Raw genomic sequence first — 22,749 nt, forward strand, 5'->3', positions numbered from 1 at the left:
AACAATTAGACTGTGAAAGCAAGGCCCAGGTGAATCATTAACAAAAGAACAATAAACGGGTTTATGAACCGGCCTTGGGTGGGCCACGTAGTTAGCTTTGGAGGACAACTACTCCCCTATCCCCCTAGAAACAGGCCTGCTTTAGTTCCTTTCTTCTCTTGCACTGATCTCTTTTTTGTCTCAATCTCACCCTCCAATTCTTGATGCTTTTGTCGTCAAAGGAGCTGTAGCAAGTGAAAAACACCAGTAGAGGCCCTGGACCGTCAGAAACCGCCCTTCAATTTCTCCCGCCATCCGGAGATAGGCCGGATGGAATAAATGGCCAGTCCGGCCCTGCCAACAGCTAGAGGTTAGTCACTCTGCTATTCAAAATGTACCCATTTAATACATACATGAAAAAGTCGAATGTACCTCGAACCTAACCCACTAGAAGTAATTTAACGGTTCTCTCTTGAGCACAAAGCAACAATTTCGAAGGGTCTAGGGAAAAATGATCATTAAGGATTTAATCTGAGTGTCCCTTACATTTTGCACAAGATAGACAGCTTTTGAGAAAATAAAATGTGTGATGTTCAGAGCACAGGCTGGGGTGGAAAACATGACTTGCTGGTGCATTTTAAAAGCGTTGATCCAGTGGCAGGAATATTTGCACTTGCAGACAGTAAAGAAACAAGCTGCTTCATTCACTGAAAGCAAGCAGAGCGAAGAGCTGTGGAAATAGAAGCATTCCTGGCATTTTCTAGCGGTGAGGTGGGGCTGACTTGCCAAGAAACCAGACAGAGTACCGAAATGCTGCATCCGAGGGGTAGCGAGCGGTCAGAAAACAAGACGCAGGGTAAGAAAACTCCCGAGTTAAAAGTTTGTGTCTGTTCTGCAAAGCGCCCCAGCTGCGGCCCATCCCATGCCAGGGACAGGCAAGAGGCGGGAGCGTGGGAGGGACTGACTGCAGGAGGGAGCGAGGCCATGGCGGGTGGAGCTCTTCCGTGGCACAGTCTGAAGGCTGAACGGATTGTGACTCACGCGTCCAAGACGAAAAAAAAAACTGCAGCGTTTCTAGACTGGGCTTCAGTTCCCTTTCTCCCAGTTTCTGTTCAGAGGCAACTGCCAGTTCTACAAATGGTTCTTGAGCTTCTTTGACTAACTGTAACGCCGCTAGCCCGAAGAAGAGAAGGGATGTGATCTGTGTACACTGCAAACAACCACCTGTGAATGCAAGAGACAGCGACAGGAGACACTCCGTGCCAGGTAAATCAATATCTTTATTGTCCCAGAGGAGGGACGGTGATTTTACTATCACAGTCTAATTTGCATAGTCAAGCTGGCATGAAGCTATCTTAATTGAACAGTAACGGTTAGTGATAATGTAGACAGCAGATAGAACTGTTTGTAGCCGTACTCTATTCGCTGTGTCTTGTGCACTTATATTGCAGCATGTGCTTTTTAACTTTTACAGACTTTGTTGACCCTTTTTTGTTTCCATGCTCATATACAATTCTATAGCTATCAGTTTAATGCACATTGCCTTTTTTAGCTTATTCAAATACAAAGAGGAATGGGGCATATAGGCAACAAGAGATGTATCTAAAATGTGCGTTACATTGGCATGGCCCCACCCTTGGCAAAGAGGAAGAACAGAGTGCAGAATCAGTCCGCTAGAATGTGCCTGCATGTATGTGGATGTGAGACGCCTACATAGATCTGACAGCTTTCAGCTTACACTTTGTTGAATTTAGGGTCACGTTGGAAACTCTGCATTATGTTCACTGAGTAACAGTCAAAACTTCCTCAAATATCTGGCATGCAACCATGCTCGAGATAGAAACCTGCCCTTATTGTCAGCACATCAGATTAAACAATGTTCAAGAGATGTAAGTATGGATTAAAAACCCTTAATGTTCAAAACGTCCGAAATTATGGAAACGCCCCGGTCCCCACTCCGAATGAAATCCTGCTACCTTCAGACTTTCAGTTAAGTCCTTCATCTACATGGGAGCGACTGAAGAATGCATGAAAAGATTCAGAATGATGCTTTTTGTCAGCAGTGCTCTGACGGGTTCTAGCTCTTCGGAAATGTTCCACCTAAATAAATACATAAAAATGCAAAGAAAACAGTGGTAGACTTTTAGGGAAAGCTAAATAGGAAGTACCAGAAATTCTGGGATACACCCTCAAGATGTTTGGCAAACTACAATGTGGACACTGACAGGTTCCAGTGAAAGAATTTTTAGGGACTGGAGTGAAATATTTTCGTTTTTTAGCGTTTTCTCCACACTAGCAGCAATGTGTTCATTGAGGGATTATTTGGATCATCCTCGTGGAGCCCTAAAGCAGCTCCCTACAGGCTACTTAATGTAGCACCAGCCACTGCTCATGCGTGGCGCGTTTTGAATCTGGTAAGAAGGACGTTTTGGAAACAAAATTGGGCGAATTGCTTTTCCCACCATAGAAGTGGAAGGGATTTTAGGTGGAAGAAACCTAAAATAAAGCCATTTTGAACTTTAAAAATCAGGAGTCTTTAGTCTGATTTGGGCTTGTTGGCATGTATGATTGCTGTGCAGCCTTATTTTCGAGGACATTGCAACTGTTCATATTTGGTGGTAGAACATCAACCAACACAGATGAACGAACGTCAGTGGATTTTCCAAAAAAAGGAAGCCTCTTTGATATTAAAGAATGGTGCATTAGTGGCAATCATAAATATTGTGACATTTCGATTGTTACGTCTGCAGAGTTTTTAAGTCGGTCAACTTTGCCAACACCAACCAAGCAATAAACGACTCTGTAAGCCCAGTTCGTCCTTTCTTCTTGAGTGCCACAACTCCTCTAGTCTTATTCTTGCTGTACCATGAACGTCCTCTCCAAGAAGCAGAGAAAGTCTTTGGCACCTCAATATAACCAAAGATGAGAAAATGCAGAGTGGACAAACACCGCCAGTCATCCGAAATAGGTCTCAAACAATGCAAACGTCTGATACCAATATTATCCAACAACGTCTTCAGCCCAAAGTATTTTGTGGGACTTGTGAAGTCTATTTGTATCATTTTCATAATATAATTACACTACTTGGGGATCCTGTATTATTTCTTATGAGGCAGCAAATGAAATATAGTTTCAATTTTTTTAATAATGCTCATTTTAAGGGCTGTCTAATGTAACATTATATCTCTGCATTACACTCTCATTGTTAAGGCACGTTTTATCATTTATATACCTGGTTTCAATTTAGCACATGTCATTATCAGGGACATAATACTGGTTGTACACAGGTTGCTGTTAACTTGGCTGATCAGATGAACTTGTCACAGTTACCATTGTCCAGGCACTTTTCCTGGGATTGTGCATAGGATAATGACCTCACCAAACTGTCCTAGGTATCTAATGTAATGCCGGCTGACTGGAAAACTTGCTTCACCACCCCTCTGCTAAAGAAGGACAACATGCCTTCAACAAAATCATGGAAGTAAAGGTGACTAAAGAACTGTCCATCCACATAGAAAATGGAGATAGTATAGACATGTGTCCTGAGAGAGGGATAGCATTTGTACTGGCTCTTGCTGTGGACGAACTTCATGGCTATAATATTAGGGTGGTGTAGCTAGATTGATCCTAGTGGAACTCCCATGACGTTTAATATGGTCGAAGTTCACATCCTGCAGCACAGACTTAGGGCCTGATTTATAGATTGGTGGACAGGATACTATAGCACTTGTAAGTAAATAAATGAGATATCAGTCACTTTTGTCATGGAGTAAGCTGCATGCAAAACTCTCAATCAGACCCTAAGACAGGAAGGCTTTTCTGGGTCTATTGAAGGCTGGTTTATTTTTTTTCTCTCTGACTGCTCTCAGTCTTTGATTGCCCACCCTATTGATCTAAAAGCTTAACACATTTTCTGTGGGTCAAGCATGGCTCATCCTTGACCCCAGTCATCCTCAATATCTACATGATACAAGTTTCCGAGCTCATTGGAGCCTTCAGGTGCTAGGTAGTCTTCAACACTGATGACACTCTGCAGATTATTCACATTGAACACCCAGCACCTGCTCTGGATCTTTCTCTCTATATCTGACTGCTGGGCATTCAAATCGGATGACCACCATTTTTTTTAAAGCTTATCCTTAACAAGACCGAACTGATGCTCCTAGACAATTAAAAATCCTTAGGCAGCAATCCTTTTGAGTAATTGAGTTGGGTACTCTGCCTCACATCTCCTTCCAAGTAAAATCTCTTTGAGTTGTCCTGGATGAAAACCTCTCTTTTAAGGGACAGATAAATTCTGATCTGGTCTAATGTTTTGCCACACTTAAAATCTCTTTCAGTTAAAGACATTTACCAAGGTGTCCAATGCCCCTATAAGAGTTTATTGGCTACCCTTGTCTCAAAGAATCACATGAAAAGCTATATGCACTATGCATGCAATCTTTTAAGGCATAGAACACTCTTGTCCGTGTGACATTTCTCACTCATCAGTCTTCCTTCTGCCAGCATTTGAGCCCTGCTTGCAAAGGCACAAATTACGTGAAATATGCTGGTTTTTGAAAATGCTAAATATGTTCTTCTTTGTTGACCTGGTGTAACTTATTTATTTTTAGCTGCCCCTAGACACAGTGCCGATTACCGTGGCTGCTCTGTAATTATTAAATACAAATAATAACAAACAATATAATTTGCCTACTAAGGAGTGGCTGTTGCTTCAGGGCGAAGGCAGTTTTATTATAACTGAAAATACATGATAGTGCCACAGTCATGCTACAGGTGTTTCGTCCACATGCTGGCCCTTAACAAGCCCATTACTCACCAATATAGATGACTGGAGACAGGTGATACTCCACAAGGTGTTTTAGGCTCCTAATTAGAGAGTGTCCACTGATAATGGAGCAAATTCTTTAATGCTAAAAGTATGTTATTTAAATTGAAGAGTATTGTGTTATATTGTATTTTTATAACAATCACCAATGTGGAACAGTCATGACTGGTCAATGTGGAGCTGCACTTTCAGATACAAGGTGATTAATCCACAGACATATATTTTGCTTAAAGGTCCTCTATTTTCCTGGTTATCATTTATCAGTCTATATATCAAACAAATGTCTTCAATTGACATTATGTAGAGTAAAGCATATGTTCCATTTCTTCGCCATTATATTCCATTTCCTCGTTTTCACAAGAGAAACAATAATGGCGACCCCAATGATACAAAAGTATGTAAATTCATAGAAAGACATAATATTGGAAACAATGGTGATAGAGGGGTGAGTAGAAGAAGGGAGTGTACCCTCGAAAAACAAAGAGGAAAGAGGTGGGAGGAATCGTGGTTGAGAGAAAAAAGGGTGTGGTATGTGGATAAGGGATAGAGGAGAACCTGTCTGGATCAGTAATTTAGGGGGAGAAGTGAAACGTCACAAGTGACGCGTCATGGGAATGGAAGTTCTCGATCTCCTCCTGAATCTAAAGCTGTTCAGGAGCACCACGATGAAGAATTTTCAATAGGGCATTTCACCTGTTGAAAGATACAGAAACACAATTGGGAATCAGTGCAGAAGTAACAGTAATCTTATGTTATTTACCATGTCTCATCCTAGACCAGCCAAAGTTGTTGTGCTTATTCATTACCCTGTATGTACCTGCTATTGTGTCTTACACTCGCAGTTTAGTCTCACTACTAAACTCTATCACAACACCAGATTGCAACTAGGACAAGGTAGTCACAAGTTGTGTCAACCAGTTGTGTGCCATCTTTAGTCAGGTCAATGAAAAATGACAGGGTATACAAGGGAATGGAGCTAAATTTCTGTCTGTGTTACATGAATAGGTATGCCTCCTCTTTCTAAAAAATGTCATGCTGTGTTACAAATATTTATACAGTGTTTCATTTAAGCTGATGGTGGCCAGTGGGTATGTTACACAAATGTACATAGAGTGCTTCATTTGAGCTGATGGTTGCCAGTGGGGCTCACCGACACTTTTTATTGAGATCGGAAGATTCTTTTTTTTTAATAAGAAGACATTCACCCAGAACAAGAGAGAGAAATGCTACAAAAGGGGAAGGAAGGAGGAAGAGAAAAATGGAAAAACAGTGACAAAGGAAGAAATAATGGGTGAAAAGGTACCCACAGGAGTAAGATATAGGGGCAGGACAATATGCTAGTTGAAAAAAAGGCTTCGGGTGAATTTAAGACTAGACAGTCTTGTTCTCTGACAACCACGAAATTCCGCAGCGGCATGAAATTGGGCCCAAGCACTAATTCTTTAAAAATCACAAAGTGCTGTTTATTCAGCACACATTGTATAACTAATGACATAAGATGAATAGCAATATAATTATGTTTACTTGTTATTTAGCCTTCAAACAGCTCGCCTGTTTTTTCCATCCGCTGTTAATAGCATTTTTTATTTTACTATTAATCAGTCTATAGCACTGAATGAACAGTGAGGATATTGAGAGGGAGCACTATAGAAGGTATAGTTTTCATTGCTCTTTCTAAGTATTGCAATATAAAATACTCATGAGTCTGAAATAAAATATTGAGAAAGCACTAAACACATTTGGAAATTCCATCCAGTGGGGTGTATGTGGTTATATAGATTACATAAATTCTTTATCATAGAATCAGGCCTCTGTGCTCTGTCACTGTGCGGATCAACTTTGCTGTATTCCCCATGATTTTAAAATGATCGATCGCCATTCAAATACTGGTTAGCATTTGTGGCGTTACAGAGAGCTCCGTCTCAGAATCACAAACTTACATTTTTTTTTTACTCGTTCATGGATGGCGATCCCACGTTTAACCGGCCCCGCTGGAACTCGTTGGAAGTTGCTGCCAGCCGCATTTATTTTCAGGAAATGATTGGGCATTTTTTTAAACGTTCACTGTTCTGGAATCAGCACAGTTTGAGAAATATTCAGAGACACTTGAGAAATATCATTGGAAAGTCAATTAGTTCCATGTTTTTGATTAGTGATATAGTGGCTGGTATTAGCAACGTTCTTCTGCACAAATCCCCCATCACATAAGGAAACAAAACCGCATTATAACATTGACCTCAATCAATAATTATGTTCGTATTAGCAATTAGGCTCGTTCATAGTGTGTATTAAAACCCTCATCAATAAACTATCTTAAATCTTTGTTCTCCCAATAGAAATGGATGCATGGAAGTGCAACGTGCCCTTTCCTAAGCTAAAGAATAAAGTCAAATGCAGTTTATGTTCTTAACTATGTAAATCTCTGCACGGAGATGGGGTGTGCAATGCTTGCAGGCGTGCTGGTTCTAGCTAGACAAATGATGTTTTGAAGCATAAAAACATATTCTGAAAAGGGTGTGTGCTTGTATATGCCTCTGACTCACTGAGTCTGACTGGGCCTGCACATCATTTATGGAGATCAGGAGTGCTGAATAAAATGATCTGCCAAGAGTTATTTTCCCTCATGCCAGGCACAGGTATACACAGAGCCTAATTATTGCAAACGATGAAGGTAGTGTTGTAACTTTGATTTTATTGAATGGTGTAGATGCCAATTTTAGGCGTCAAGTCGCAACTCACAGCAGATCCAGGTGTGATTTTTAAGGCATGGATTGAACATCTTCCCACGCTTGAGTCATCAGCGTTGGCAGTACAACTTAGCTTTAACCCTGGGCTATATAATACACTCATAACCACTGCAAATATGCGTCAATGGAGTACCAGATAGTGTGGTAGTACTGGTTAAGGTGTGCAGCAAGACAAATTATGTGGCATAATATAGCAAATTCTGTGGCAGTCTTATTTCGCTGTTTTCTTATTGTAATCCACATTAATGGAGTCTGAGATAAAATGTCACGTCATTAGCACCACGTTGACCGCTGTATAACGTAGTCAACAACTGAAAGTTGACTAATTTACTGTCTGCTGTTGGTCTGCCCCTTTGGGGCAATGTGTGTGGTAATAGTTTAAGCCACATGTTGATCTATTTGAGCTACTTCCAAATATGAGTGATAGAGCGCGCAGGTCACCCGTCTATAATTTTACCAGATACTCACCTGGGCCCATATCCAATTTAACTACTTATTTATTCAGAACAGGCAACCTGGGCACTACTTCCGGATATTGTACTTCCTAGGACCTGTACCATTGACTTACCAATCCTTGTCACTGGTACCTATGATCACAATGGATCAGGGAGTTAGTTGTAAAGAAAGGCTGACAATAACACAAATAACATTTGCACTCATGCAATGACCACAGACTCGAGAAGTTTTGAAAACCTTTATCTAATCTTCAAAGTCATGAGCCAAAGGTTTACAGCAAGCAAGCTAACAATAATCAGGATTATGAAAACTGTATAACTATGCAAAAGATATATGATGCCAACCATTTAGAAGTCTAAAGGGAAGGTAGGAACAAGGAACATACTGAAAATGAACCTATAGTAATCAGACTTGAAATGGTATTTCCTAAAGGACGGGAAAAATAAGGGACATGCTGTAAGCCACAGTTTAATCACTTTCAAAAGGGTGGATAAAAAGAGGGAACACCAATTATAATGACGTAATTGAATTTTCATGTAACTATAGGGAAGGTAAGAAAATGGAACACGCTAATAATTCAGGATAACCACTTCAGTTTTCCTCAAAGGGAGGGTAAAAAAAAGGATTATCTATTTATTCATGAACAGTACTTAACATCCAACTATACGGTAGGGAAGACAATGAAACATGCTAATAATGCAAAGTTCACGATTTACCATTTATGATAAAGGAAGGTGAAAGAAAAAGGACATATGCAATTGTAACTTCAGCAAGAATCAAGGAACTGTAAGAAAAGGACGCAAAATCCCCCCGAGATTTATATTTACCTAGAACGGTGTGAAGACCAACCCTGGCCATGGGTCAGTTAAGGACAGAAAACCCCGAAAGTTGCAACTGCCAGTAGGCCAGCAAGTGCAGGTCAGAGACAGGACAGGAAAACCAGATTTGGATCAGAACCGGACCACCAAAGTTGAGACCAGCACCCGCAGTTCAGTTGCAATGCCTGCGCTACTCCCTCTCTGCAGATATCAGTCAGATAAACCTACGCTAGTTATACTATTTTCCAGGTCAGTGTACCACCCCTCAATGTTGCAACTGTAAGGATCACCAATTTCGATAGGACAAAGGAGGAGGACAGGTCATCACACCACCTAAATTTTGAACTTTCTCAGTCTCCTTATTTCAATTTCGTCTAAGCCCATCACATTTAAGGTTCTCATGACATATGCTTTACACATAACAATGGTGAATTTAACATTGTATACAATGTAATAATTTCAGTACAGTTCAGCTTCTTCGGGCTGGGTTAGAGTTCGTCTTCCCAGGCGCATCTTGGCTGTTGCTGCCATCTGGCAGGGTTTCAATGACAAGAGAATTCAGCCCTCCTCTCTTAGCGTGCCGTGTGTAAAAGAATTTCAAAATGGAGTATTCCCGTCTCTCATGCCCAAAGGTTACGATACATGAAAGGTAAAAGGAAACAGTTTAAGAACACAGAATAAATGATTTCACTGTATACCATGAGTCTCTAAACTACTCCCATTACTTTATAATAAACTATAGCATTTGGATTTAGCAGAACGAACAGCATAGCAAAAGCAGCAATGCAAGCTTCTCGGACGTGAGAACACAAAGCAGCCATTTTAGCTCTACTGTGCAAGTTCAAACAATTTCCCACCAAGACAACGAATACGTCACATCACATGGGTATGACCGACGCATGCGCAGTCTAAATTCCCGCGTAGCAGCTGCCATTTTAGATGCAAGCGTATTAACATTAGTAAACACATAAGCAAGCTTCACTCGGATACCCCGTGTAAAGGGAAAATATGCAAAATTAGTAGAACAAACATGTTGGTTACATCATTAACGTTATTCGAAGTTCATGAATACAAGCAAGTCGCTTTTCGTGCAAATCCTTGCTCCATCATGAGTTAAAATCTGCAAGTTCTGCAGTAGAGGATAGGTTATGTGACAAGTGTGGTAATTCCATACTTATACTGAAAATGCTTAATCACATATGTCCAAAGGCCCTGATTATAGCAGTTAATGCACTTCTCTTTCTGTGGGTTTGCCGTGTCCCTCTGGTTTCTTTTGAATCCTCGTAAATCACTATATTGCCAAAAGACCCTTGAAAAATTAATTGATAAATATCCCTGCTATGAAAGTACAATCATTTTCTTCCCTATGACTTTCTGATCTGGCTTCAGGTGGTGGTGTTATCTATGAATTTGGAGATAGGGTCAATGTAATGAGCTTATCCGAGTGCCTTTGTGGCTTCTAACTCCTGCCAGTGTTCGTATAAACATCAGGAAATGCATAGGTACCAGGTAGTATCGGAGGGAGGAATTTCATTGTGTTGATACTACTATGGCTTCCCTACCCAAACTCCTATTGGATACACATCTCAAGTTTAGGTTCTCTTGCATTCTGTATACATCTGTGACCAGTAGAGACCCTTCTGCAATTGTGCGACTGGACATTCTAATGACATCAGAGACCAGGCCAGTAATCTGGAATTCAGTTTCATTTAACTATTGCAATAAAAATTCCTAGTCACACTTACATAACTATTTAAAAGTCTTTTTCAAGCATAAATGTATATAATTCAAAGGTATAATTGTTCTTACTTACTGGTAATATCCTTTTGCATCGTCTAACAATGTTGTTATTTCTATTTAGTTTTGCTTTTGAATTATAGTCATCTGTCTATCTAATGATAATTTTTAGAGCATTTGAAGCTTTGGTAGCTGGATTCATATAATTTTTTTTTTTAATGTAACGTAAAACACTATTTTCAAGCAATTAAAACATAACAGTCTACTCTGTACGATCTGGACTCACTCAGAGGCGTGGTTTCGTTGCTGCTCTCTCAATAAGCTATTTTTTATGGTTGCAACATTGTATATTTTGCTGTATTTAACTGTTCCAGATAGTTTTTCTATGTATTGTGATATAATTTCTTAGGAGAATAAATACATTTTATTATACAAAACTGAAAAAGACTGTGGGCTTTAGAGTTGTTTGAGAATGAAAGGCTTTATGAATTCGTGATAAACTGGTGACATCCTCTGTTGGAGTGGAGGAGCGTCGCCCCACTTAATTTATTACCAAAGGCCCCCCCCATCCCCGCCCCCCCCCCCCGAGATGAAAAATAAATGGTAATTCATGACCATTTTATTTTTCATGCCCCTTCGAACAGAGCATCAGAACAGGGACATGCTGATGATTAGTGACAGCAGCATGTCACTCAGCAGGGAGGAGGGTGAGAAAGCAAAGCCCTGTTTAAAGTATGCATGTCTTTATTTATTTATTTATTTATTTATTTTTGCGATTTGTAAAGCGCAACTTTTACCCGTGGGTGTCTTGGCGCTGTAACTCAACTCATTATCCTAAAAGGAGCATTATCAAGGTTCAAAAACAGTACAGTTAATAGGAAGATTATTGGTCAAACAACCAAGTTTTCAGCAGCTTTCTAAACTGAAACAGTGAAGGGGTGGATCTTATCGCCATCGGAAGAGTATTCCAAAGTCTGGCAGCGGTGTTTGTGAAGCATCTATCACCCCAAGAGACAGTCCTAGTTCGTGGCACTGTCAGCTGGTGTAGATGTTCCGATCCAAGTGATCTGTTAGGGCGATATAGGGTAAGTTTCTGTTTAAGAAACACCGGACCCAGGCCATGTAATGCCTTAAAGGTCAGGCATAAGGTTTTGAATCTGATCCGATTTCTTACAGTTAACCAGTGGTAGCTCCTGATTACTTGCTTGATGGATTTGTATTTGGGGGTGCCAGACAGTAGCCTTGCCGCTGCGTTTTGGATTAGTTGTAATTTGGCCACCACCCGAGATTGAGCATTCACAAATAGTCCATTGCAATAATCCAAAGATGAAAGCACCAAGGAGCTCACCACCGTTTTCTTCGCATTATCTGGAAGAAAAGGCAGGATTTTTTTTAGGAGTCTGAGTTTGTGGAAAGCGGAAGATGCTATCTGGTTAGCATGGTTAGAGAAATTGAGCTTTTCATCGAAAATTATTCCTAAATTCCTGACCTTATGAACAGGGGTTGGCAAAGCTCCGAGTAAGGGGGGGCCACCAGACAGAAGACCACAACGGAGATAACTTTCCAAAGATCATTACCTCGGTCTTCTCTGAGTTGAGTCTTAAACAATTTCCAGCCATCCACTCCTTAATTGCCAACATTCCTTCCTGGAATCGGGCCGCCACCTCTTCTCCATCATTCTTAATGGCAAGCACCAACTGGGTATCGTCGGCATATGTGGTAAGGCTCATCCGGTAGTTTTTAATAACCCTAGCTAAGTCCGACACGTAGATATTAAAAAGTGTCGGACTTAGGGATGAGCCTTGAGGAACACCACATGGTAGAGCAAGATCAGCAGATTTAAAAGATCCTAGGGTTACCGCCTGCGTTCTGCCTACAAGAAAAGAGGCAAGCAGGGCCCTAGCCATTGAGTGTATACCCAGTTCTCCGACACGGTCAATCAAGATGGAATGATTGACCGTGTCGAAGGCCGCATATAGATCCAGTAGGACCAACACCGCTGTGCCTCCTTGGTCCCTGATGATCCTAATATCATCAGCGGCCTTGATCAATGCTGTCTCAGTCCCATGCATTTTGCGAAACCCAAATTGAGAATCGTCGAGCAAAATATTTTGCTCAATATATTCCGACAGTTGCTTATTCATAGCTTTCTCAGCTACTTTAGCCAAAAATGGTAAGCTAGCGATAGGTCTATAATTTTTCAACGTGGATTTTTCTAGACCGGGTTTTTTAAGAAGAGGTTTCAGTAGGGTGTTCTTTAACCTGTCCGGAAAGACCCCTGATTTGATGGCCTGCCGTCTTGCCATGGCCTGCCACACATGTGCACTTTAAACAGCTCTAACCCAGCTGTCTTCAAAGTCCTCAGAGCGCTGTGGAGTGCTGAGTGAGGCCACCCCCACCAATCCTAGAGCTGTTCTCATGGAAGAGCATCGCCACGATTGGTGAAGGGACGTTTCCTGGAGGTGGGGCTGCCGAGGAAGAGGTCTGGTGCATCTCCATCTCGGTAAGTGTTCACTTTTATTATTATTATTTTTTTATTTGCCCTTGCTCGTGCATGCCTGTCCCCCCCGAACCTCTGGTAGATGCCAGTAGCCACTGCTCACATTGGAGGATAATACTCGGGTGTAGTTATCTTTTATATCGGAGGTTATTTATTGATATAGTTAGAGGTCTTTTTGTAATGCTCAACAACCACAAGTTGCTTTTTCAGAATGCTTCAGCTAGAATCATCTCCACAATAGAAATACCATACTGAAGGGAGCTACAGCAATGCACAACAATGGTCAGACGTAATTACAGACATGCTTGACTACTACTGTCCTAAATAAGTGGGAACACCTTGATGGGGAAGGACAGTACATTAACATATTTTTGATGTTAGACTGCATAGTAAGCTGAGGACAGTCCATAAGTGGATTCTACTCTGAGTTTAGCACTTTATCTAAATATTGGAGTATATTATACTATCCCCCAACTCCAAAACAAGCCCTGTGTAATCAGCCGCGGGCCGTGGAGGGAGTTTCGGTGGGGCAGGGAGGCGGGGAGGGGGAGGGACAGGGTGGAGAGGGCTAAAAACCGGCATATGAATAATTACAGGTAAGTAAACAATTTAAATAATAAAACGAATTTCGTAGCCCGCACTGCATCGCAAAATGCGAAATGCAAAATGCGATGCAGTGCGCGCTACGAAATTCGTTTTATTATTTAAATTGTTTACTTACCTGTAATTATCCATATGCCGGTTTTTAGCCCTCTCCACCCTGCCCCTCCCCCTCCCCGCCTCCCTGCCCCACCGTAACTCCCTCCACGGCCCGCGGCTGTGTGTAATTGGTCTATTTTTTACCACTTGAGGGGAATTAGCAACAATACACCAGGCTGTGTGTTGGGTTTAGTTTTAAATTGTTGAAAATAAGAGGAATGTTAGCTTTTGAAGTGACGGACAGTTAGTTGTCAGTTGGTTCACTTCTCTTCTGGTCGATTTCTTCTAGGCTTAAAATAAAAACCAAACAATCCACAGCTTACCTACTGGTTGTACTTTCTTGGGAGGAGACGTTTCACTGTGACCATGGCTATTTTTAGAAATTGAGCTTATATGGCCTCTTGGCTTTCACATTGTAATGTTTATTCACACTTAATCATGAGCTGCACATGTTTGCTCAGACTATGTAGAGAGCACTCATGTAATGAAAGGCCACTGCAGAAAGCATACCTAGGAATGTGTCTGGAAATTCATGCCTTTTCTTGTGGCACACAAATTATTGTATTACGTGATAACCACTCGGGTGTTGGCAAGCAGTCTGGTTTATGCAAGTTTTGTTCTCCAATGGAGAGGTACACGGTGGCCATTTTCTTAACCCAAAATTTGAAAGAATTTCTCAGCATTATTTCAGTCTGGATGTGCATATTTAATTCACCTGCCCTTTCAAGCAAGTGGGGCCTTACAAACACACATGGACCGTGAAACCCATTAACCATGATTTTTGATATGACATCACGCAATTGGTATAAATGCAAGTTTTTGAAAGGATTGAGCTGTATAATTGAAACTTTTGAATCTTTGGGTTTGATGAACGCAACCAATGTACTGAAGGAAAATGGCTGGTTAGGCTATTGCACAGAGGAGTCACACACGCGATGTAAACTGTGACTGAGCTCCCACAATGACCAACAGACCAGTCCACATACATAGACAGGTTTCACAAAGGGTACCTTAGCACACCTTCTGTGGCTGGGCTGCAGCAGCAAGCCAGTTTCAGGAACACTACAGGGCTGGACTGGAAACCAAAACCGGCCCTGGCAAAGTGCTCGGCTGGACCCCCCCCCCACCCCCCGGGGGTTGTGGGTACGACCACGCTCTTTTCCAGGGCCAGTTTTCGGCCGATTTTGTTAAAGGACCCCAAACCGGCCATCCCGGTGCCCGCTAGGGCCAGTCCAGCCTTGGAAACACATATGTGACATGTTATGCTCAACAACTAACAGTTAAAATGCATACTTTGAAGGCCAGCAATCTATTTACGTTAAAAGATAAAGAAACCTAGAGCAACAAAATGTAAATTGGGCTAAGGCTTCAAAAGCTATGATGGGAACTCAAAAATTCCCCATTGGAAACAATGTGGCAAAAACAGTTCAAATTTATATTAAGCAAGGGCCTGAGGTCATCATCAATGTAGGGTTAAGGAAGTGCAGGATTTATCTTATTACATCTTATTCCAGTGTAAACCAGTTTCAGGTTTTCACAACAAGGGTTTCTTTCCTCTGAGCTGAGTCAACATATCGGCGGTTCAAAGTCGCTGGTTACCATACATGTGCAGTTTGGGTTTCCACCTAGAAAAAGGTATCCCTTCACAGTGAGGCTCTGTTGCCTGTCCTCAGATGTGGTTGAGCCACCTGGTACCTCTGGATCAAGGTTGTCAAAGCTTTCAGCAGACTAATGCAGTGCTCTTCAGGTCGAAGTCAAATTCAGATGTTCGGTATTCACAGTGCAAACTACCCAGGTACTGCTGAGGCATTATGCTCCAATAAGCAAAGGAGTGCTTTTGGGCTGTAATTCAAGATCCTTGCCTGATTCGATGTAGATTTTAGAAGTTTAAATAATTCATTATTGTTCTGTCATTTCGGTCTAGTGAATCAAGTGCTCTTGTTGAATGTTATCTCTGCTCTTTCTTTGAGAAAACCAGGGCAACCTTACTCAACGAGAATCAGGGAATAAAGTCTTTTCATTAGTGATATGATTATTGCCGAAGAATCTAATCTCAGACCCCTTCTATTCTGGCGGCGTCTGTGGGTTACCCCAGAATTTATAGAATACAAGGACGAATTAAGAGAGGTGATGAGTCTACCAGGGGCGGGCACATTACCCTGGCTCTCCTATATTCTACACACGTTAGCGAGTTTGGGACGGGACAACTTTTGGGGTGACCCGGAGGTTGCTTGTGCCTCAATTTCTAGGAAAATGCTAAAAGACTGCTACGAGAAGTTCAACTGGCCCAACTCCAAAGCAACCCTTTGGCTGGTAAGCTGACTGCAGTCTTCCTAGAAACCAAGGACAGGTATAGCCTAGAGCCGGCATTGAGTAGCATCAAGCCGGCAACCGCAAGAAAGCTTTATTTGCAGTTCAGACACATGCCCCTGCCACTCCGCTCTTTTACAAACAAGAGGGCGGGCTAGCAAATTCTGGGGTGCCCGGCATGTGACTGCCCCACAGAATCAGACCTTCATGTGTTTTTTTAGCTGCCCTGGTTACCACAAAGCAAGAAAACGGTGGCTAGTCCAGATCTGTAGAAACTTAGGTACCAGGCGCTGCTGCAAGGCTTTTAGGATACTGAAACACAATTCTAGTCTTGCAATAGTATACTCGGTAGCAGGTATTCTATTCTCTATGTGGTGCACTCGCAGAGCATTTTTAAAATCAACTTAATAAATAAGGTCCATAGTTTTGCACAAATTAAATGAGGAATTTTAAAGGGACTTCCACCTTCACTGTTCAATAGAGATCATTTGCATTGATGCAGTTTATTTTCATTTTGAATTTACTGTTATATTGGTTTGCTGCTCCTGAGAATCTGCATCTAGTGGCTAAGATCAAGTTCTAACCGCACATATTTTGACCGGTCACTTGCTTATATAGCTCGCACATGCACCTTGAATTGCCAGCACTGTTTCCATCTTTGATTACTTTATTGCCTCATATGATCTGATTCTCTCACCTGCTGAGCTGCCTGCATAGATCGCACCATACTTCATATTCACGCCAGGGCATACCTCTCTATGTTTTATCTAACTGGCTTAACGTATGTATCCAATCTTGCTCTATCTCTTTTTATCCATATCGATTTTAAAGCAAATGAATTGTATGCAATTTTAGATGTACTTTTAAGGTCAATGCGACCAAAATAAAGTTATTATTGATTGACTGATTGATATGATTATTATAAGAATACAAATGCAACAATACCCGTATATGAATATTATGTTCACAACAAAAAGTGATAAAGGGCCATCACCAAATGCAGGGAGTCGTTATTGATTCTTATAATGCAAGTGTACAATGAACCAACAAATTTAAATTAAAAAAAATACATACATATACGATAAAAAAAACCAACATAAACATATGTGTTCCAAACATATGTGTCCCATAGAACATCAAACAACCATGGACATTGACTAAGGTGCAGAGTGCAGAGTTGATGCTTGTGTCTTTGCTAGGGACTATCCTCAGTGGAGAGAGAATCGGATTCCCTCCTTCATCCTGACATCTTTTTGCAATAAATCGGACCGATTAGGGCCTTTGGTCGTACAATTTATTTCGGAGATACTCACAACGGGTTCCTAGACATTATGTGCAGTATCTAGGGCTACAGAGTGCAGTGTCCCTATAACTGTCGGTCCTGATGAAACCCTAACTATATAGCAGGGTCGAAACGTCAACAACATCTAAAACACAAACAAACATTAATTTATAAAAAAGTGCAAATTCATTACAATCTGATGTTCATGGTTGCTTGTTGTTCTATGGAGCACATATGTTTAATTATTTTTCTTTGTTGTGTATGAATGTATCTAGTGACAATTTACATGTCTTGGTTCCTTTTTTTCACATGGGACATAATGCCCTTGCATTATATAACAAATAATAATGACTATATGCACTGGGTGATGGCTCTTTATTGATGTGTTGTGAACATAATAATCATATATGGCCATTGTTACATTTATGTTCTTAAATTAATCATATCACTAATCAGAACCCATGTTCTCTTATTTCTACTCAGCATCACTCTCAAATGTAATTTGCATCTCCAACCCATGGCACTCAGGCTTCAAGAAGCGAGTGCCCTAATGGGCAGATTTCCTGGTAGATGCAAGTCTTCATGCTCACTAGTCCCAAATCAGAAAACCGATTTTCAAGTTCATGAATCAAGTACTGCAAGCAGAGGAGCAAGTCAGAGGACTCTATAGATATTCAACTGTTCTTCTGCACAGAATCCTTTTTGCTTTGGTACCAGTTACTAGTGACCACTCATAGAAATATTCAAAATTAATGCTGGGTGGGCTGCCAAGCTATGATTTCCAACTCACCTGTTTTTTGCTTCTCAGAAACCCCCAAAGTTAGTGCTAGTTTCTGAGAACTGACGCACATGAACTTTTCCCCCAGCAGGTGGAGGCCCCATTTGATTTTCCAGCTCTAGGCTAACAATGTCTTCCATGGCAACACTGGATAATGACATTTTAGTACCTGTAGTCCGACATGAAATAGGACATCCCTAACAGCACAGCAAAGGCTGCGGCATGTGTTGGGTGGCCAGCATCGGTTGACTGCTGGCAGCATCAATGGATGCTCTCCCAGTGGTCATTCAGTAGGTCTCTCCATGCAGAAGTTAGGCAGTAGCAATACTATTCACTAATACATTTCATAGTACAAAACCTGCTCCATCCTCTCCACAACTACTAAACCAAAACCAAAACCAAAATCAAAAACACTTATATGAATAATTAAAGGCACAGTCCTGTACCTTACTCAAGGGGGACAAACAACAAATGGGGAAAAAAGGTTTCCACAGGCTAGGTTGTGGAAGCACTACTTAAGTAGTGCTTCCACAACCTAGCCATTGTGTTGTACCCTAGTTGTGTTTAGCACTGACTGGCAAAAACTTTAATTTAACACTGATGTAAAAGTGGCCAGTATTGCTCTTCTTTGCCTGTGGAAACCTTTTTTCCCCATTTGTTGTTTGTCCCCCTTGAGTAAGGTACAGGACTGTGCCTTTAATTATTTATATAAGTGTTTTTGATTGTGTTTAAAATAAACTCCCTGTCCGGCTGGACAGAGGACAAATATAGCTTCCTATTATGGCCTATATTTCATTCATTTTCTGTATTTCGGTAAGCTTAGGACCCTTGTCTTCCAAAGCATAATTCCCCACGGTCCTCAGCCAACTGTTTGGGTTCCCTTGTTACATTAAGAAATATTAAAAAAGCAGTCACAGACATGGTGGTCTGCTGACCCCAATAGGCCACGATCCCTGTGAATGTGAGCCATTCCCACTGGGGTCGCAAATTGCGACAGCATCATGAATATTAATAAGACATGCAAATTGCGAACCCATTGGGAATCGCAAACAGTGTCTGAGACACTTTTGTACATTCATTTTTGAGAGTCGCAATTTGACGCAAGTTGCGACTCGCAAAAATGAATGGTCGTACATCTGGCCATGATGTGTAATCTTCCCTGATACCAGTGACATACACACTATAACTGTATTAGTAGGCACACTTGCCAAGCTCTAGATTTAAATAAAAAAGTGCATTTGGACAGCCCTGCTCACCCATAGGCTAATTGGTCAAGCCATTTTTTTTATTATCTTAATATACTGTATACAATCGCAAATACAGTTGCAGGGTTAGCCAACACCGGCATATAACGCTCGTACATGTTGTATATGTGGTTCCCCTCTTGCTGGTAAGTGAAGGAGCTGTAAGGAGAAAAGGACAGAAAAGTTAGAGTTGAAAGGGGGATAGGACAGGCATTTAGGCAATTTGGCTATACACTAGCATTATTTATATCGCTTGCATTTCATTTAACAGCAAATCAGGGTTTTTGCGTCCCGTCTTTGGGCCCACCCAGGCTCTGCCTTGTGCTGTGCCTTTGGACCTTGGGTCGGTACAATAGAAGTGCGGGCCAGTTGTCACAGAACCCTCAAACCCTATGTTTCAATTTCTATTTTAGCCAATCTTGAGATTGCATACAACAGTATTTCTAGTTTAAGTGCCTTTGAACATCTGGCATTTAAAATAAGGTCATTAGTTGTTTAGCTTGTACATAGAAGTAAGACATTTCGGAGTTCCCTGACACGCCCTTTAATTTAAAACGAAAATCTCCAATGGCTGGGTTTTGACAAGTATTGTTTGGAAATGTGGATGGCTTTCTGTACTATTCTGTCTGAACCTGCTCTGCTCACACACACAGAAAATGTGTCTTATAGCATTAACTGTGTATTGGACATTTTTCGGAAGATTATATACCTTTTAAATTGTAAAAAAAAAATGCATTCAGCTGAATGTGAGTTGGTTCGTCCAGCAACGCTGTCAGTGGAAGCTTTAAAGTGACAGACATGCTTTGAAATGTGAGAATTAAATGTGCAGCTCTTCAGTTTTCATTACTGACACTTAGGCGATGAAGTGGACTTTTCCGTGCTATTTTAAGGTGGTCTAGCCATTGAAATGGTATTTCCACAGCTCTGAGTGATAGCCTAGTGCTCTGAAAATGAGTAAAAGTGGGACTCCAGTGAGAGAGCTCTAAAATGACGGCAGTAGCCTACACTTTAAACAGAGGAAACAGGACTGAAACATGCTCATCAGTACTCACCCCACTTTCACATCTCAATGAAAGAAACACGAGGAAACAGGTTAAGAACTTTCCTCGCACCTACAATGTGGCATTCCCGTAGAAAGAGGAGCAGTGAGCATTAGCAAAGGTCCTGGATGAGTGTGCCTTTAAAATAGGATTTACGAAAATAACCTGTTTTACACTTTCAGAGACAAAAATATGCCATAGGGAGAGGCGAATCAGATTAAATCATGCAGTAGTTTCTCAACAATATATTTTTTTACGAAAGATGAGCAGTCGACGGAAATTGACACATAGAAATGATGACCAGAGTTTAGCTCTATATATTTGTGCACACCAACTTCCGCCTGGCCCCTGGATTCCTTACCTGCTGCAAATTTTAGTGTGCTCTTGCTGTGTAGGTACAGGGCAAACTAACACATGAATGAGTAGCGTTTGCATCAGATGGTAGCTTCGTCCGGATACCCAGGACTATCTAGGAGTTCAAATGGTGGTGCCTTTCGAGATAACAGTTGTAAGAGGTCCATATGGCCTCTGCTGTCACAATGAATGTTTGCTGTTTGTGTTCACACTTAGGAAGTAAGCAGGTAGGCCAGTACTGTGCATTTAGTCAGACCCTCGTGTTTTATATAAATAGCATAGTATAAATAGCAACCTTATCTATATTTGTGACCAGCCTTTAAAAGTACAAAGTGAAGAGGCAGTGTACTCAGCTCCTACAAATCCACAATATGTCCTCCAGTTATAGAAATTGATTTGAAAATATTTATGTAATGAATTGCTGATAGGGCACACAGTTAACCTGGGCCCACTAATTATGTTAAAAAAAACATTCACCTTGTATTAGCAAAAAGATACAAATTAGAAATGGTGTCAGCATCCCAGTTGTGCAAACTGTGGTGAACAGCTAGCCTCATTGATTTAATTCTTAATTTAATATGGAATTTTTCGAATGCATTTTGCTTCTAAGTGCTATTAAACATTCATACTCTGAAAATTCACATCTCAACTTCTATTTGTTGGATTTTTGTCATTTGGTCTTGTTTTATTTATAACATTATTCTTTATTTTTCTAAACTGGTGTGGAGTCTGTTTGTGGTGTTTTCACTGTGTTGGTGTATTGCACAAAAACTGTACACATTGCATCTTAAAATAAGCCTGCCTGCACTGTACCAAGCCCTCAGTGATTGAGCACAGTATAATGTTGGGTATTGTGACTTACCCTGACCAGGATTGTGGTTCGTGCTTGGACAGGGTACATTCCTTTGCTCAACTGAAACTCAATTTTTAACAACCTTCTTTCCTTAGACTTACAAAGGGCTTATGGATTAATTAGAGTGGCCTGTGTTGATGCAATAATTATCTTGTCCAATAAAGTCTGGTACCAAGATGTTCTGAATTTATTGGATATGATGATTATCACCTATTCTAACATTTTGGGGGCTAACATGCCGATTGTGGAGTTTAACACACCTAACTCTGCATCTCTCAGTACATACAGTCCTTTTTTCCATATCTGACCTACCAAAATCTCATGATGGTTGCAATCTTTATTGCACCTGGTAATAAATGGAATAAATGGCTGTGATAAACAGTACACCACTTGTAATTCAAATCTTAACAAGTCACTTGTAGTCAGGCCTTTAGAGGCTGGCATTCAAACTCAAGAGTTTTGTCATTATCATGCACATTCATACCACCAATACCTAGCGATGTTGCCATTAAGAGAGATCACATTGGTCACTTTAAGGATGACACAATGTGACTCCTTGCCTCCATGAGTTCCATGTTGCCTAATCTTAATCCAAATTAACCAAAACCATTCCCTTTTTAACCCTAAATAATGACCCACATGTGCCCTCAAAAGCAACATAGTGTCTCCTCTTAACCAGGTTGCCACAACAAGATTTACTCTTGTTCTCCTTTCATAATAAGTTCGCGACCATGTGGCGATCTTGAGAAAAGTTACCTCATCACTGTTGCAGCTTCTGCTGATATAGTTTGTAATGAACAGAGTAATATAGTGCCGGGATAGTATTTATTTTAGTCTTACCTTGGTATAAATCCTTACCACCTTACACACAATAGGTCCTCCTCCCCATTTGCACAACTGTGTTTTACAATGCAAGGCTGTTTGGTGGGCTCCAGTAAAACTGTCTCCTCTAGGGGTTCCCAAAACAATGCAGAATGGTCCTGGGACAATGCACTCTCTGTGTGGGAAGGGGTTGGTACTGAAAATTGGAGATGTGACCTTAGGTTTTTGAAGATGCTTGTGTATCCTATCAACGTTTTAAATTGTGTTACAAAAAGTGAACACAGTTCTGGAATTAAAGCAGA

At 41.0% G+C, this 22,749-nt stretch overlaps 1 protein-coding gene across 2 annotated transcripts in view; it reads left to right on the forward strand.

Moving 5' to 3' along the window:
- Positions 1–935: 935 nt before the first annotated feature.
- LOC144781426 (inverted formin-2-like) overlaps positions 936–22,749 on the forward strand; it is a 363,383-nt gene continuing 341,569 nt past the window's right edge. For both annotated transcript variants that reach the window (XM_078660278.1, XM_078660277.1), the window contains exon 1: positions 936–1,245. In XM_078660278.1, coding sequence (XP_078516404.1) covers positions 1,210–1,245 — 36 coding nt within the window. In that variant the 5' untranslated portion in view covers positions 936–1,209. The remainder of the gene's footprint in view (positions 1,246–22,749) is intronic.

Source organism: Lissotriton helveticus, chromosome 9 (assembly GCF_964261635.1).
Source record: "Lissotriton helveticus chromosome 9, aLisHel1.1, whole genome shotgun sequence".
Taxonomy (NCBI): domain Eukaryota; kingdom Metazoa; phylum Chordata; class Amphibia; order Caudata; family Salamandridae; genus Lissotriton; species Lissotriton helveticus.